The sequence below is a fragment of the Phasianus colchicus genome, chromosome 36, assembly GCF_987193195.1.
Source record: "Phasianus colchicus chromosome 36, bPhaCol1.hap1.1, whole genome shotgun sequence".
In the NCBI taxonomy this organism is placed as follows: Eukaryota; Metazoa; Chordata; class Aves; order Galliformes; family Phasianidae; genus Phasianus; species Phasianus colchicus.
Window position 1 is genome coordinate 2,461,359 of NC_143471.1, and position 12,765 is coordinate 2,474,123.

A 12,765-nucleotide genomic window follows, 5' to 3' on the forward strand; every position below is an offset into this window, starting at 1 on the left:
CATTCTGTCCCTATGTCCCCTTGCCGTCCCCATGTCCCACACTGTCCCCATGTTGTCCCCATGTCCCATACTGTTCCCATGTTGTCCCCATGTCCCTTGCTGTCCCCATTCTGTCCCCATTCTATCCCCATGTTCCCATGTTGTCCCCATGTCCCTTGCTGTCCCCATTCTGTCCCCGTGTCCCTTGCTGTCTGCATTCTGTCCCCATGTTGTCCCCATGTCCCACACTGTCCCCATTCTGTCCCCATGTCCCCATTCTGTCCCCACGTCCCTTGCTGTCCCCGTGTTCCCATGTTGTCCCCGTGTCCCTTGCTGTCCCCATTCTGTCCCCGCGTCCCACACTGTCCCCAGTCTGTCCCCATTCTGTCCCCACGTCCCCACGTTGTCCCCGTGTCCCCACAGCTCCCACAACCTGACCCCATGGCGTCTCCTCCCACGTCTCCTCCTCCTCCTCCAACGCTCGGCCGACACGGGCGAGGTTCCCCCTCAGGTGACACCGGGTGACGCCACGGTGACATCATGGCGGTGACATCATGGTGACATGGTGTCACGGCCACCCCTGGGTGCCACCAACCCCCCACCCTCCCCACGTCCCCCAGGTTGTTGTCCCCGCCATCACCTGCGCCCAGCTGCACCTCCTATGGCAGCTCTCACAGCTCCGCGCCGGCGCCGCCACCGAGGTGCGGTGACAGCAGGGGGGACAGATGGCCCTGTCACCTCTGTCACCATCATTTGTGTCACCTCTATCACGTCTGTCACCTCTGTCACCATCGCTGTGTGTCACCCCTGTCACTTCTGTCACCTCTGTCAGCTCTGTCACCGTCATTGTGTGTGAGCTCTGTCATCTCTGTCACCACTGTCACCATCGCTGTGTGTCACCCATGTCACCTCTGTCACCTGTCACTACTGCCACCAGTGTCACTGTGTCACCATCACTGTATGTCATCGTGTGTCCCCACGTGTCCCCATATGTCCCCACGTGTCCCCATATGTCACCATATGCCACTCTGTGTCCCCACATGTCCCCACATGTCCCCACGTGATCCCATGTGTCCCTGTGTGTCCCCACATGTCCCCACATGTCCCCATATGTCCCATATGTCCCCACGTGATCCCATGTGTCCCCACGTGTCCCCACGTGTCCCTGTGTGTCTCCACATGTCCCCACACGTCCCCGTATGTCACCATGTCACCCTGTGTCCTCACGTGTCCCCACGTGTCCCCATGTGTCCCTGTGTGTCTCCACATGTCCCCGTATGTCCCCATATGTCACCCTGTGTCCTCACGTGTCCTCACGTGTCCCCATGTGTCCCCATGTGTCCCATACGTCTGCACGTGATCCCGTGTCCCCATGTGTCCCCACATGTCCCCACATGTCCCATATGTCCACACGTGATCCCATGTGTCCCCACATGTCCCCACATGTCCCCATGTGTCCCCACGTGTCCCTGCATGTCCCCATGCCACCATATGTCACCTTGTGTGCCCACGTGTTCTCACGTGTCCCTATACAGCCTCATGTGTCCTCATGTGTCCCCACGTGACCCCACATGTCCCCATATCTCCCCACGTGTCCCCACGTGTCCCCCTGTCCCCCGCTGTCCCCAGGAGGAGCTGCAGTCCCTGCGGGGCACCACGAGCTCCTTCTGTGCGCTGTGTCAGAGCGCGCTGAGCGACGGCGACGGAGCTGTGAGGGAGGAGGTGGGGAGGGGGGACAGCGGGGGACAGCAGTGACGTGGGGTGGCATCACTGGGTGACGTTGGGTTGGGTGACATTGGGTGACGTTGGGTGACGCTGAGTGACATTGAGTGACATTGGATGACGTTGGATTGGGTGACATTGGGTCGGGTGATGTTGGTGACGTTGGGTTGGGTGACGTTGGTGGTGGGTGACATTGAGTGACATTGAGCGACAGTGACGTTGGTGGCATTGGGTGACATTGGATTGGGTGACGTTGGTGGCGTTGGGTTGGGTGATGTTGGTGACATTGGGTGACACTGGGTGACATTGGGTTGGGTAACGTTGGGTGATGTTGGATGACATCGGTTGGGTGACGTTGGTGACATTGGGTTGGGTGACGTTGGGTGACACTGGGTGACATTGGGTTGGGTAACGTTGGGTGATGTTGGATGACATCGGTTGGGTGACGTTGGTGACGTTGGGTTGGGTGACATTGGGTGACGTTGGTGACATTGGGTTGGGTGATGTTGGGTGACATTGGGTTGGGTAACGTTGGGTGATGTTGGGTGACACTAAGTTGGGTGAGGTTGGTGGTGGGTGATACTGGGTGACATTGAGTGACACCAAGTGACGTTGGTGGCATTGGGTGACATTGGGTTGGGTGATGTTGGGTGACATTGGGTCGGGTGACATTGGGTGATGTTGGGTGACATTGGGTTGGGTGACGTTGGTGGCGTTGGGTTGGGTGGCATTGGGTGACACTGGGTGTCCCTGTGGGCCATCTCCTGCTGTCACCATGGTGTTCCCCTGTCCCCACATTCCCCTGTCCCCACAAGTGTCCCCATAGTGTCCCTTTGTCCCCCACCCCCCAGTGTCCCCACGTCCCCTTGGTATCCCCATGTCCCCATGTCCCTTTGGTGTCCCCATGTCCCCCCACCCCACATGGTCCCCACACCCCCCCAATGTCCCCACGTCCCCTTGGTGTCCCCATATTCCCCCCCAATGTCCCCACGTCCCTTTGGTGTCCCCATGTCCCCCCACCCCACAATGTCCCCGCATCCCCTTGGTGTCCCCATATTCCCCCCCAGTGTCCCCACATCCCCTTGGTGTCCCCATGTCCCCCCCCAATGTCCCCACGTCCCCTTGATGTCCCCCTATTCCCCCCCAATGTCCCCACATCCCCTCGGTGTCCCCATGTCCCCCCACCCCACAATGTCCCCACATCCCCTTGGTGTCCCCATGTCCCCCTCCCCCCTAGTGTCCCCACGTCCCCTTGGTGTCCCCATATTCCCCCCCAGTGTCCCCACATCCCCTTGGTGTCCCCATGTCCCCCCACCCCACAATGTCCCCGCATCCCCTTTGTGTCCCCATATTCCCCCCCAGTGTCCCCACATCCCCTTGGTGTCCCCATGTCCCCCCACCCCACAATGTCCCCACATCCCCTCAGTGTCCCCATGTCCCCCCCTCCCCCCCAGTGTCCCCACGTCCCCTCGGTGTCCCCCCAACCCCCCGCTGTCCCCCCACCGTCCGCAGGCCTTTGTGGCTCTCAGCGACCTGCTGCTGGTGCTGGGCCGCGCGGTGACGCGCGGTGACGCGGCTCTCCTGTCCCCTCTGCGCATCGTCCCCGACGCGGCGCTGCGGGCGCAGCTGGCGGCCTTCCTGCTGGACCACGTCTTCACCCACAGCGCCGGTGTGTGTCCCCAACGTGTCCCCAGGGTGTCCCCAGGGTACCCCCAAAGTGTCCCCAATGTGTCCTCAAAGCGTCCCTAAGGTGGCCCCAACGTGGCCCCAGGGTGTCCCCAACATGTCCCCAACATGTCCCCATGGTGCCTCCAAGGTGCCTCCAAGGTGCCTCCAAGGTGTCTCCAAGGTGTCCCCATAGTGTCCCTACAGTGTCCCTACAGTGTCCCTACAGTGTCCCCAAGGTGTCCCCAACGTGCCCCCAAAATGCCCCCAAAGTGCCCCTAAAGTGTCCCCAACATGTCCCCATGGTGTCCCTCAATGATCCCAGACCCCATTTAGGAGCCACATGGGTTGCTCTTGTCATCCCCCCCCCTGCCCCCATTGCCCCTATTCCCCCCCATTGCCCCCACTGCCCCCACTGCCCCCACTGCCCCCAATGCCCCCATTCCACCCCATTGCCCCCATTCCCCCCCACTGCCCCCATTGCCCCCACTGCCCCCACTGCCCCTACTGCCCCCATTGGCCCCACTGCCCCATTGCCCCCATTCCCCCCCACTGCCCCCACTGCCCCAATTGCTTCCACTGCCCCCACTGCCCCCACTGCCCCCACTGCCCCCATTGCCCCCATTGCCCCCACTGCCCCCATTGCCCCCATTGCCCCCATTGCCCCCACTGCCCCCACTGCCCCCACTGCCCCCATTGCCCCCATTCCCCCCCACTGCCCCCACTGCCCCCCACTGCCTCCACTGCCCCCAATGCCCCCAATGCCCCCAATGCCCCCAATGCCCCCACTGCCCCCACTGCCCCCATTGCCCCCACTGCCCCCATTGCCCCTACTGCCTCAATGCCCCCATTCCCCCCCACTGCCCCCACTGCCCCCACTGCCCCATTGCCCCCATTGTCCCCCTGGACCCCGCAGCCCCCCAGGACCCCGAGTCCCGGCTGGAGGCGCTGCACCGCCGGCGGACGCTGCTGGCCGCGTTCTGCAAGTTGGTGCTTTATGGGGTCCTGGAGATCAGAGCCGCGTCCGACATCTTCAAGCACTACGACAGGGTGGGGGGCAGCGGGGGAAGTGGGGACATTGGGGGCAGCGGGGGCAATGGGGGCAGTGGGGTCAATGGGGGCAGTGCGGGCGGTGGGGGCAGTATGGGTCCTGGGGGGCAATGGGGATCATTGGGGGCAATGGGGTCAATGGGGGCAGTGGGGAGCAAAGGGGGACATTGGGGATATTGGGGTCAGTGGGGGTATTGGGGTCAATGGGGGCAGTGGGGACGTGGGGGGCGATGGGGGACATTGGGGGTATTGGGGTCATGGGGGCAATGGGGGCATGGGGGATATTGGGGTCATGGGGGACATTTGGGGGCAGTGGGGACAATGTGGTCAATGGGGACATTGGGGTCAATGGGGACATTGGGGTCAGGGGGGACATCTGGGGTCAATGGGGCAGTGGGGTCAGGGGGGGCTATGGGGGACATTGGGGTCAATGGAGGTAATGGGATTGGGGGGGACATCTGGTGGCAATGGGGGCATTGAGGTCAGTGGGGACAATGGAGGCAATGGGGTCATTGGGGTCTTTGGGGTCATTGGGGTCATTGGGGTGGCAGTGAGGTCATTGGGGTCATTGGGGTCATTGGGTCGCAGTGGGGTCTTTGGGGTCAGTTGGGGTCATTGAGGTGGCAGTGGGGTCATTGGGGTCATTGGGTTGCAGTGGGGTCAATGGGGTCATTGGGGTGGCAGTGGGGTGATTGGGGTGATTCAGTGGGGTCAGTGGGGTATCGGGGTCGCCATGCAGTTCTATGGGGACTTTGGGGACATCGTGAAGGCGGTGCTGGTGGCGGCGCGGAGGATGGACAGAACGGAGTGGGGCAGAACCGTGCTGCTCAGCCTGCAGCAGGTCGGCCCCACAGCGGCCCCACAACGACCCTATAGCACGACCCTATAACCACAGCCCTATTACACGGCCCTATAACGGCCCTATAGCACGGCCCTATAACCACAGCCCTCTTACACGTCCTTATAATGGCCATATAAGATGGCCCTATAACACGGCGCTATAACCACAGACTTCTTACATGGTCCTATAACGTAGCCCTATAGCACGGCCCTATTACACGGCCCTATAATGGTCCTATAACACGGCCCTATAGCATGGCCCTATAACCACAGCCATAGAACCATGGGCATAACCACTGACCCTATAATGCTTCTGACAGCATTATGTCCTGAACCTATAACTTCTCTGACTCCATAAGCCTGACCCCATAACCTCTCTGACTCCATAACCCCTGTGATCCCATATCCCCTCTGACCCCATAACCTGACCCCATATCCCCTCTGACCCCATAATCTGACACCACAACCCTCTGATCCCATAACCCCTCTGACCCCACAACCCGCTGACCCCATAACCTGACCCCACAACCCCGTGACCCCATAACCCGGTGACCCCATAACCTCGTGACCCCACAACCCCTCTGACCCCATAAGCTGACCCCACAACCCCTCTGACCCCATAATCTGACCCCATAACCTCTCTGACCCCACAACCCTGTGACCCCATAACCTTGTGACCCCACAACCCCTCTGATCCCATAACCTGACCCCACAACCCCGTGATCCCATAACCTGACCCCACAACCCCGTGATCCCATAACCTGACCCCACTACCCCATGACCCCACAACCCCGTGACCCCATAAGCTGACCCCATGACCTGACCCCATAGTCTGACCCCATAACCTGACCCCATAACCCCGTGACCTCACAACCCTGTGACCCCATAGTCTGACCCCATAGTCTGACCCCACAACCCTCTGATCCCATAACCGCTGTGACCCCATAATCAGACCCCACAACCCAGTGACCCCATAACCTGACCCCACAACCCGCTGACCCCACAACCCCGTGACCCCATAATCAGACCCCACAACCCAGTGACCCCATAACCTGACCCCACAACCCTCTGACCCCACAACCCCGTGACCCCATAATCAGACCCCACAACCCGCTGACCCCATAACCTGACCCCACAACCCGCTGACCGCATAACCTGACCCCACAACCCGCTGACCCCACAACCCCGTGACCTCATAACCTGACCCCACAACCCTCTGACCCCACAACCCCGTGACCCCATAATCAGACTCCACAACCCGCTGACCCCATAACCTGACCCCACAACCCGCTGACCCCACACCCTGTGACCCCATAACCTGACCCCACAACCCCGTGACCCCATAACCTGACCCCACAACCCTCTGACCCCACAACCCGGTGACCCCATAACCTGACCCCACAACCCGCTGACCCCACAACCCGCTGACCCCATAACCTGACCCCACAACCCGCTGACCCCACAACCCGGTGACCCCACAACCCGGTGACCCCATAACCTGACCCCACAACCCACTGACCCCACAACCCGCTGACCCCACAACCCGCTGACCCCATAACCTGGTGACCCCACAACCCGCTGACCCCATAACCTGGTGACCCCACAACCCCGTGACCCCATAGTCTGACCCCATAGTCTGACCCCACAACCCTCTGATCCCATAACCGCTGTGACCCCATAATCAGACCCCACAACCCGCTGACCCCATAACCTGACCCCATAAGCTGACTCCACAACCCCGTGACCCCATAACCTGACCCCACAACCCGCTGATCCCATAACCCCTCTGACCCCATAACCTGACCCCACAACCCGCTGACCCCACAACCCACTGACCCCACAACCTGGTGACCCCATAACCTGACCCCACAACCCGGTGACCCCACAACCCGGTGACCCCATAACCTGACCCCACAACCCGGTGACCCCATAACCCCTCTGACCCCATAACCTGACCCCACAACCCGGTGACCCCATAACCCCTCTGACCCCATAACCTGACCCCATAACCTGACCCCACAACCCGGTGACCCCATAACCCCTCTGACCCCATAACCTGACCCCACAACCCGCTGATCCCATAACCCCTCTGACCCCATAACCTGACCCCACAACCCGCTGACCCCGTAACGCTGCCCCGCAGGCGCTGGAGGAGCTGCTGCTGGAGCACGGCTGCGACCTCAGCGGGGTTCCGGCTTTCGGGGCGCTGCGGGATTTGGGGCGGCGCCTGGCGCTGCATTTCGGGCCCCGGCCCCAAAGCTTCCGCACCGAGCTGCTGGCGCTGCACCGGTGGGTGTGGGGTCGTGGGGTCATGGGGTTATGGGGTCATGGGGTTATGGGGTCGTGGGGTTATGGGGTCGTGGGGTTATGGGGTCGTGGGGTTATGGGGTCATGGGGTTATTGGGGGCATGGGGTTATGGGATTATGGGGTTATTGGGGGCATGGGGTTATGGGGTCATGGGGTCATGGGGTTATGGGGTCGTGGGGTTATGGGGTCATGGGGTTATGGGGTCGTGGGGTCATGGGGTCATGGGGTTATGGGGCCATGGGGTTATTGGGGTCATGGGGTTATGGGGTCGTGGGGTTATGGGGTCATGGGGTTATTGGGGGCATGGGGTCATGGGATCATGGGGGTTATGGGGGCATGGGGTTATGGGGGCATGGGGTTATGGGGTCACGGGGTTATGGGGTCGTGGGGTTATTGGGGGCATGGGGTTATGGGGTTATGGGGTCGTGGGGTTATGGGGTCGTGGGGTCATGGGGTTATGGGGTCGTGGGGTTATGGGGTCATGGGGTTATTGGGGGCATGGGGTTATGGGGTTATGGGGTCATGGGGTTATGGGGTCGTGGGGTTATGGGGTCATGGGGTTATGGGGTCGTGGGGTTATGGGGTCATGGGGTTATTGGGGGCATGGGGTTATGGGGTCATGGGGTTATGGGATCATGGGGGTTATGGGGTCATGGGGTTATGGGATCATGGGGTTATGGGATCATGGGGTTATGGGGTTATGGGGGGCATGGGGTTATGGGGGGCATGGGGTTATGGGGTCATGGGGTTATGGGGTCATGGGGTTATTGGGGGCATGGGGTTATGGGGTCATGGGGTTATGGGATCATGGGGGTTATGGGGGCATGGGATTATTAGGGGCATGGGGTTATGGGGTCGTGGGGTTATGGGGTCGTGGGGTTATTGGGGTTATGGGGTCGTGGGGTTATGGGGTCATGGGGTTATGGGGTCATGGGGTTATGGGGTCGTGGGGTTATGGGGTCGTGGGGTCATGGGGTCATGGGGTTATGGGGTCATGGGGTTATGTGGTCATGGGGTTATGGGGTCGTGGGGTTATGGGGTCATGGGGTCATGGGGTCATGGGGTTATGGGGTCGTGGGGTCATGGGGCCATGGGGTTATGGGGCCATGGGGTTATTGGGGTCATGGGGTTATGGGGTCGTGGGGTTATGGGGTCGTGGGGTTATGGGGTCATGGGGTTATGGGGTCGTGGGGTTATGGGGTCATGGGGTCATGGGGTCATGGGGTTATGGGGTCGTGGGGTCATGGGGTCATGGGGTTATGGGGCCATGGGGTTATTGGGGTCATGGGGTTATGGGGTCGTGGGGTTATGGGGTCATGGGGTTATTGGGGGCATGGGGTCATGGGGTCATGGGGTTATGGGGTCATGGGGTTATTGGGGGCATGGGGTCATGGGGTTATGGGATCATGGGGGTTATGGGGGCATGGGGTTATTAGGGGCATGGGGTTATGGGGTCATGGGGTTATGGGATCATGGGGGTTATGGGGGCATGGGATTATTAGGGGCATGGGGTTATTGGGGTCATGGGGTTATGGGGTCGTGGGGTTATTGGGGGCATGGGGTTATGGGGTCATGGGGTCGTGGAGTTATGGGGTTATGGGGTCGTGGGGGGCATGGGGTTATGGGGTCGTGGGGTTATGGGATCATGGGGTTATGGGATCATGGGGGTTATGGGGGCATGGGGTTATGGGGTCACGGGGTTATTAGGGGCATGGGGTTATGGGATCATGGGGTTATGGGGGGCATGGGGTTATGGGGTCGTGGGGTTATGGGGTCATGGGGTTATTGGGGGCATGGGGTTATGGGATCATGGGGTTATTGGGGGCATGGGGTCATGGGGTTATGGGATCATGGGGGTTATGGGGGCATGGCGTTATGGGGTCATGGGGTTATGGGGTCGTGGGGGGCATGGGGTTATGGGGTCGTGGGGTTATGGGGTCATGGGGTTATTGGGGGCATGGGGTTATGGGGGCATGGGGTTATGGGGTCACGGGGTTATGGGGTCATGGGGTTATTGGGGGCATGGGGTCGTGAGGTTATGGGGTCATGGGGTTATTGGGGGCATGGGGTTGTGGGGTCACGGGGGTTATGGGGGCACGGGGGTTATGGGGTTATGGAGTTATGGGGTCATGGGGGCACAGGGTTATGGGGTCACGAGGTTATGGGGTCATGGGGTTATTGGGGTCATGGGATTTTGGGGTCATGGGGTTATGGGGGCACAGGGTTTATGGGGGTACGGGGTTATGGGGTTATGGGGGCACGGGGTTATGGGGTCACGGGGGTTATGGGGGCATGGGGTTATGGGGTCACGGGGTCGGGGGTTATGGGGTTATTGAGGTTATGGGGTTATTGGGGTTATGGGGTTGTGGGGTTATTGGGGTTTGGGGTTATGGGGTTGGGGGGGGTCATGGGTCAGGGGGTCACAGGGGCTATGAGGGCACAGGGTTGGGGTTATGGGGTTATTGGGGTTATGGGTTTATTGGGGTTATGGGGACATGGGGTTATGCGGTTTTGGGGTTGTGGGGTCATGGGGTCATGGCATTATGGGTTTATAGGGTTGTAGGGTTATGGGGCCACGGGTTTATGGGGTTACAGGGTTGTGGGGTTGTGGGGTCATGAAGTCACGGGGTTGTGGGGTGGTTACGGGGTTGCGGGGTTGCGGGGTTGTGGGGTCTGGGGGGGGATTTGTGGGGTTATGGGCTGTGGGGGGGATTTGGGGTTGGGGGTATGGGGTCTCGGGGAGGTTGTGGGGCTGGGGACATTCTAGGATTTGGGGGGGCATTTGGGGTCTGACCCCCCACCCCTCTGCCCCACAGGGACGGCATCGCCTTCGCCCTACAGCAGGGGCCGGGGGGGGGGCCGGGGGGGGCGCCCCTTTATCTGCCCTTCCTGGAGGTCCTGGCTGAGTTCTCCCCAAGGCTGCTGCACACAGACAGGGCGGCCATGTGAGGGGGGGGATTCGGGGGGCCTTATGGGGGATTTGGGGCTGTATGGGGTCCTTATGGGGGATTGGGGGGCTGGGGGTCCTTATGGGGGATTGGGGGGCTGGGGGTCCTTATGGGGGTCCTTATGGGGGATTGGGGGGCTGGGGGGGGGGATTTGGGGGTCCTTATGGGGGATTTGGGGGTCCTTATGGGGGATTGGGGGCTGTATGGGGTCCTTATGGGGGATTTGGAGGCTGGGGGTCCTTATGGGGGTCCTTATGGGGGATTGGGGGGCTGGGGGTCCTTATGGGGGTCCTTATGGGGGATTGGGGGGCTGGGGGGGGGATTTGGGGGTCCTTATGGGGGATTTGGGGGTCCTTATGGGGGATTGGGGGCTGTATGGGGTCCTTATGGGGGATTTGGAGGCTGGGGGTCCTTATGGGGGTCCTTATGGGGGATTGGGGGGCTGGGGGGAGGATTTGGGGGTCCTTATGGGGGATTTCGGGGGGCTGGGGGGGGATTTGGGGGTCCTTATGGGGGATTGGGGGCTGTATGGGGTCCTTATGGGGGATTTGGAGGCTGGGGGTCCTTATGGGGGTCCTTATGGGGGATTGGGGGCTGGGGGGGGATTTGGGGGTCCTTATGGGGGATTTGGAGGCTGGGGGTCCTTATGGGGGTCCTTATGGGGGATTGGGGGGCCGGGGGGGATTTGGGGGTCCTTATGGGGGATTGGGGGCTGTATGGGGTCCTTATGGGGGATTTGGAGGCTGGGGGTCCTTATGGGGGTCCTTATGGGGGATTTCGGGGGGCTGGGGGGGGATTTGGGGGTCCTTATGGGGGATTGGGGGCTGTATGGGGTCCTTATGGGGGATTGGGTGCTGGGGGAGGTCCCTGTGGGGGATTTGCGGTCTGTATGGGGTCCCAGTGGGGGATTGGGGGGCTGTAGGGGGCATTTGGGGGTCTCAGTGGGGGTTTGGGGTCCCTATGAGGTTTTGGGGTCCCTAGGGGGGGATTTTGGGGTCCCAATGGGGTCCCCATGGGGTTTTGGGATCCCTAAGGGGGATTTGGGGTCCCTATGGGGTCCTCATGGGGTTTTGGGGTCCCTGTGTGGTTTTGGGGTCCCTATGGGGTTTTGGGATCCCTAGGGGGGATTTTGGGGTCCCAATGGGGTCCCCATGGGGTTTTGGGTTTCCTAGGGGGGATTTGGGGTCCCTATGAGGTCCCTATGAGGTTTTGGGGTCCCTAGAGGGGATTTTAGGTTCCCAATGGGGTCCCAATGGGGTTTTGGGGTCCCTAAGGGGGATCTGGGGTCCCTATGGGATCCTCATGGGGCTTTGGGGTCCCAGTATGGGTTTGGGGTCCTTATGGGGATTTGGGGGTCCCTAGGGGGCGATTTTGGGGTCCCAATGGGCTCCCCGTGGGGTTTTGGTTCCCAGTGTGTGTTTGGGGTCCCTATGGGGTTTTGGGAGTCCCTATGGGGGATGTGGGGTCCCTATGGGCTCCCCATGGGGTTTTGGGTCCCGGTGCGGGTTTGGGGTCGCCATGGGGTCCCTGCGGTGTCCCGCAGTCTGTCCCAGCTGCAGGCTCAGTGCCGCTGGCCGTGGGGCGAGGTTTGGTGGCCCCCCCTGCTGACCTACACGCACTCCCTGCTGCCCCCCGACGGGGAACCGCGGCCACCCCACAAACGGCGCCGCACCGACGGTCAGCACAGCCCCGCTGCCACCCAATGTCACCCACTGTCACCCACTGCCACCCACTGCCACCCCATTGTCACCCACTGCCACCCCATGTCATTGTGTGACCCCGTTGTCACCCCATATCCCCTATTATCTCCCATATCCCCATATTCCCATATTCCATATCTCCCATATCTCCATATCCCCTATTATCCCCTATTACCCCCCATATCCCCCATATGCCCCAATCCCCCATAACCTCACATCCCCATATCCCCATATCCCACATCCCCATATCCCCAAATCCCCCCCCCCACATCCCTAATATCCCCCATTATCCCCATATCCCCTATAACCCCCATATCCCCCATATTCCCATATCCCCTATTATCCCCCATATCCCCCTATCCCCATATCCCCCCATATCCCATATCCCCATAACCCCATATCCCCCATATTCCCATATCCCCTATTATCCCCTATTACCCCCCATACCCCCACACCCCCATATCCCCTATTATCCCCCATATCCTCTATTATCTCCCATATCTTCTATTACCCCCTATTACCCCCTATTATCCCCTATTATCCCCCGTCCTCC

General features: G+C 60.8%; 1 protein-coding gene across 11 annotated transcripts in view; it reads left to right on the forward strand.

The window, feature by feature from the left end:
• STAG3 (STAG3 cohesin complex component) overlaps positions 1-12,765 on the forward strand; it is a 46,611-nt gene that overhangs the window by 31,125 nt on the left and 2,721 nt on the right. For 7 of the 11 annotated variants that reach the window (XM_090129484.1, XM_090129485.1, XM_090129483.1 and 4 more), the window contains 9 exons: positions 403-490; positions 600-680; positions 1,609-1,701; positions 3,214-3,370; positions 4,283-4,416; positions 5,156-5,257; positions 7,400-7,545; positions 10,381-10,509; positions 12,056-12,189. In XM_090129484.1, the coding sequence (XP_089985610.1) occupies positions 403-490; positions 600-680; positions 1,609-1,701; positions 3,214-3,370; positions 4,283-4,416; positions 5,156-5,257; positions 7,400-7,545; positions 10,381-10,509; positions 12,056-12,189 (1,064 nt within the window). The remainder of the gene's footprint in view (positions 1-402; positions 491-599; positions 681-1,608; positions 1,702-3,213; positions 3,371-4,282; positions 4,417-5,155; positions 5,258-7,399; positions 7,546-10,380; positions 10,510-12,055; positions 12,190-12,765) is intronic. The other 4 variants (XM_090129489.1, XM_090129487.1, XM_090129490.1 and 1 more) reach the window with 4 other exon arrangements.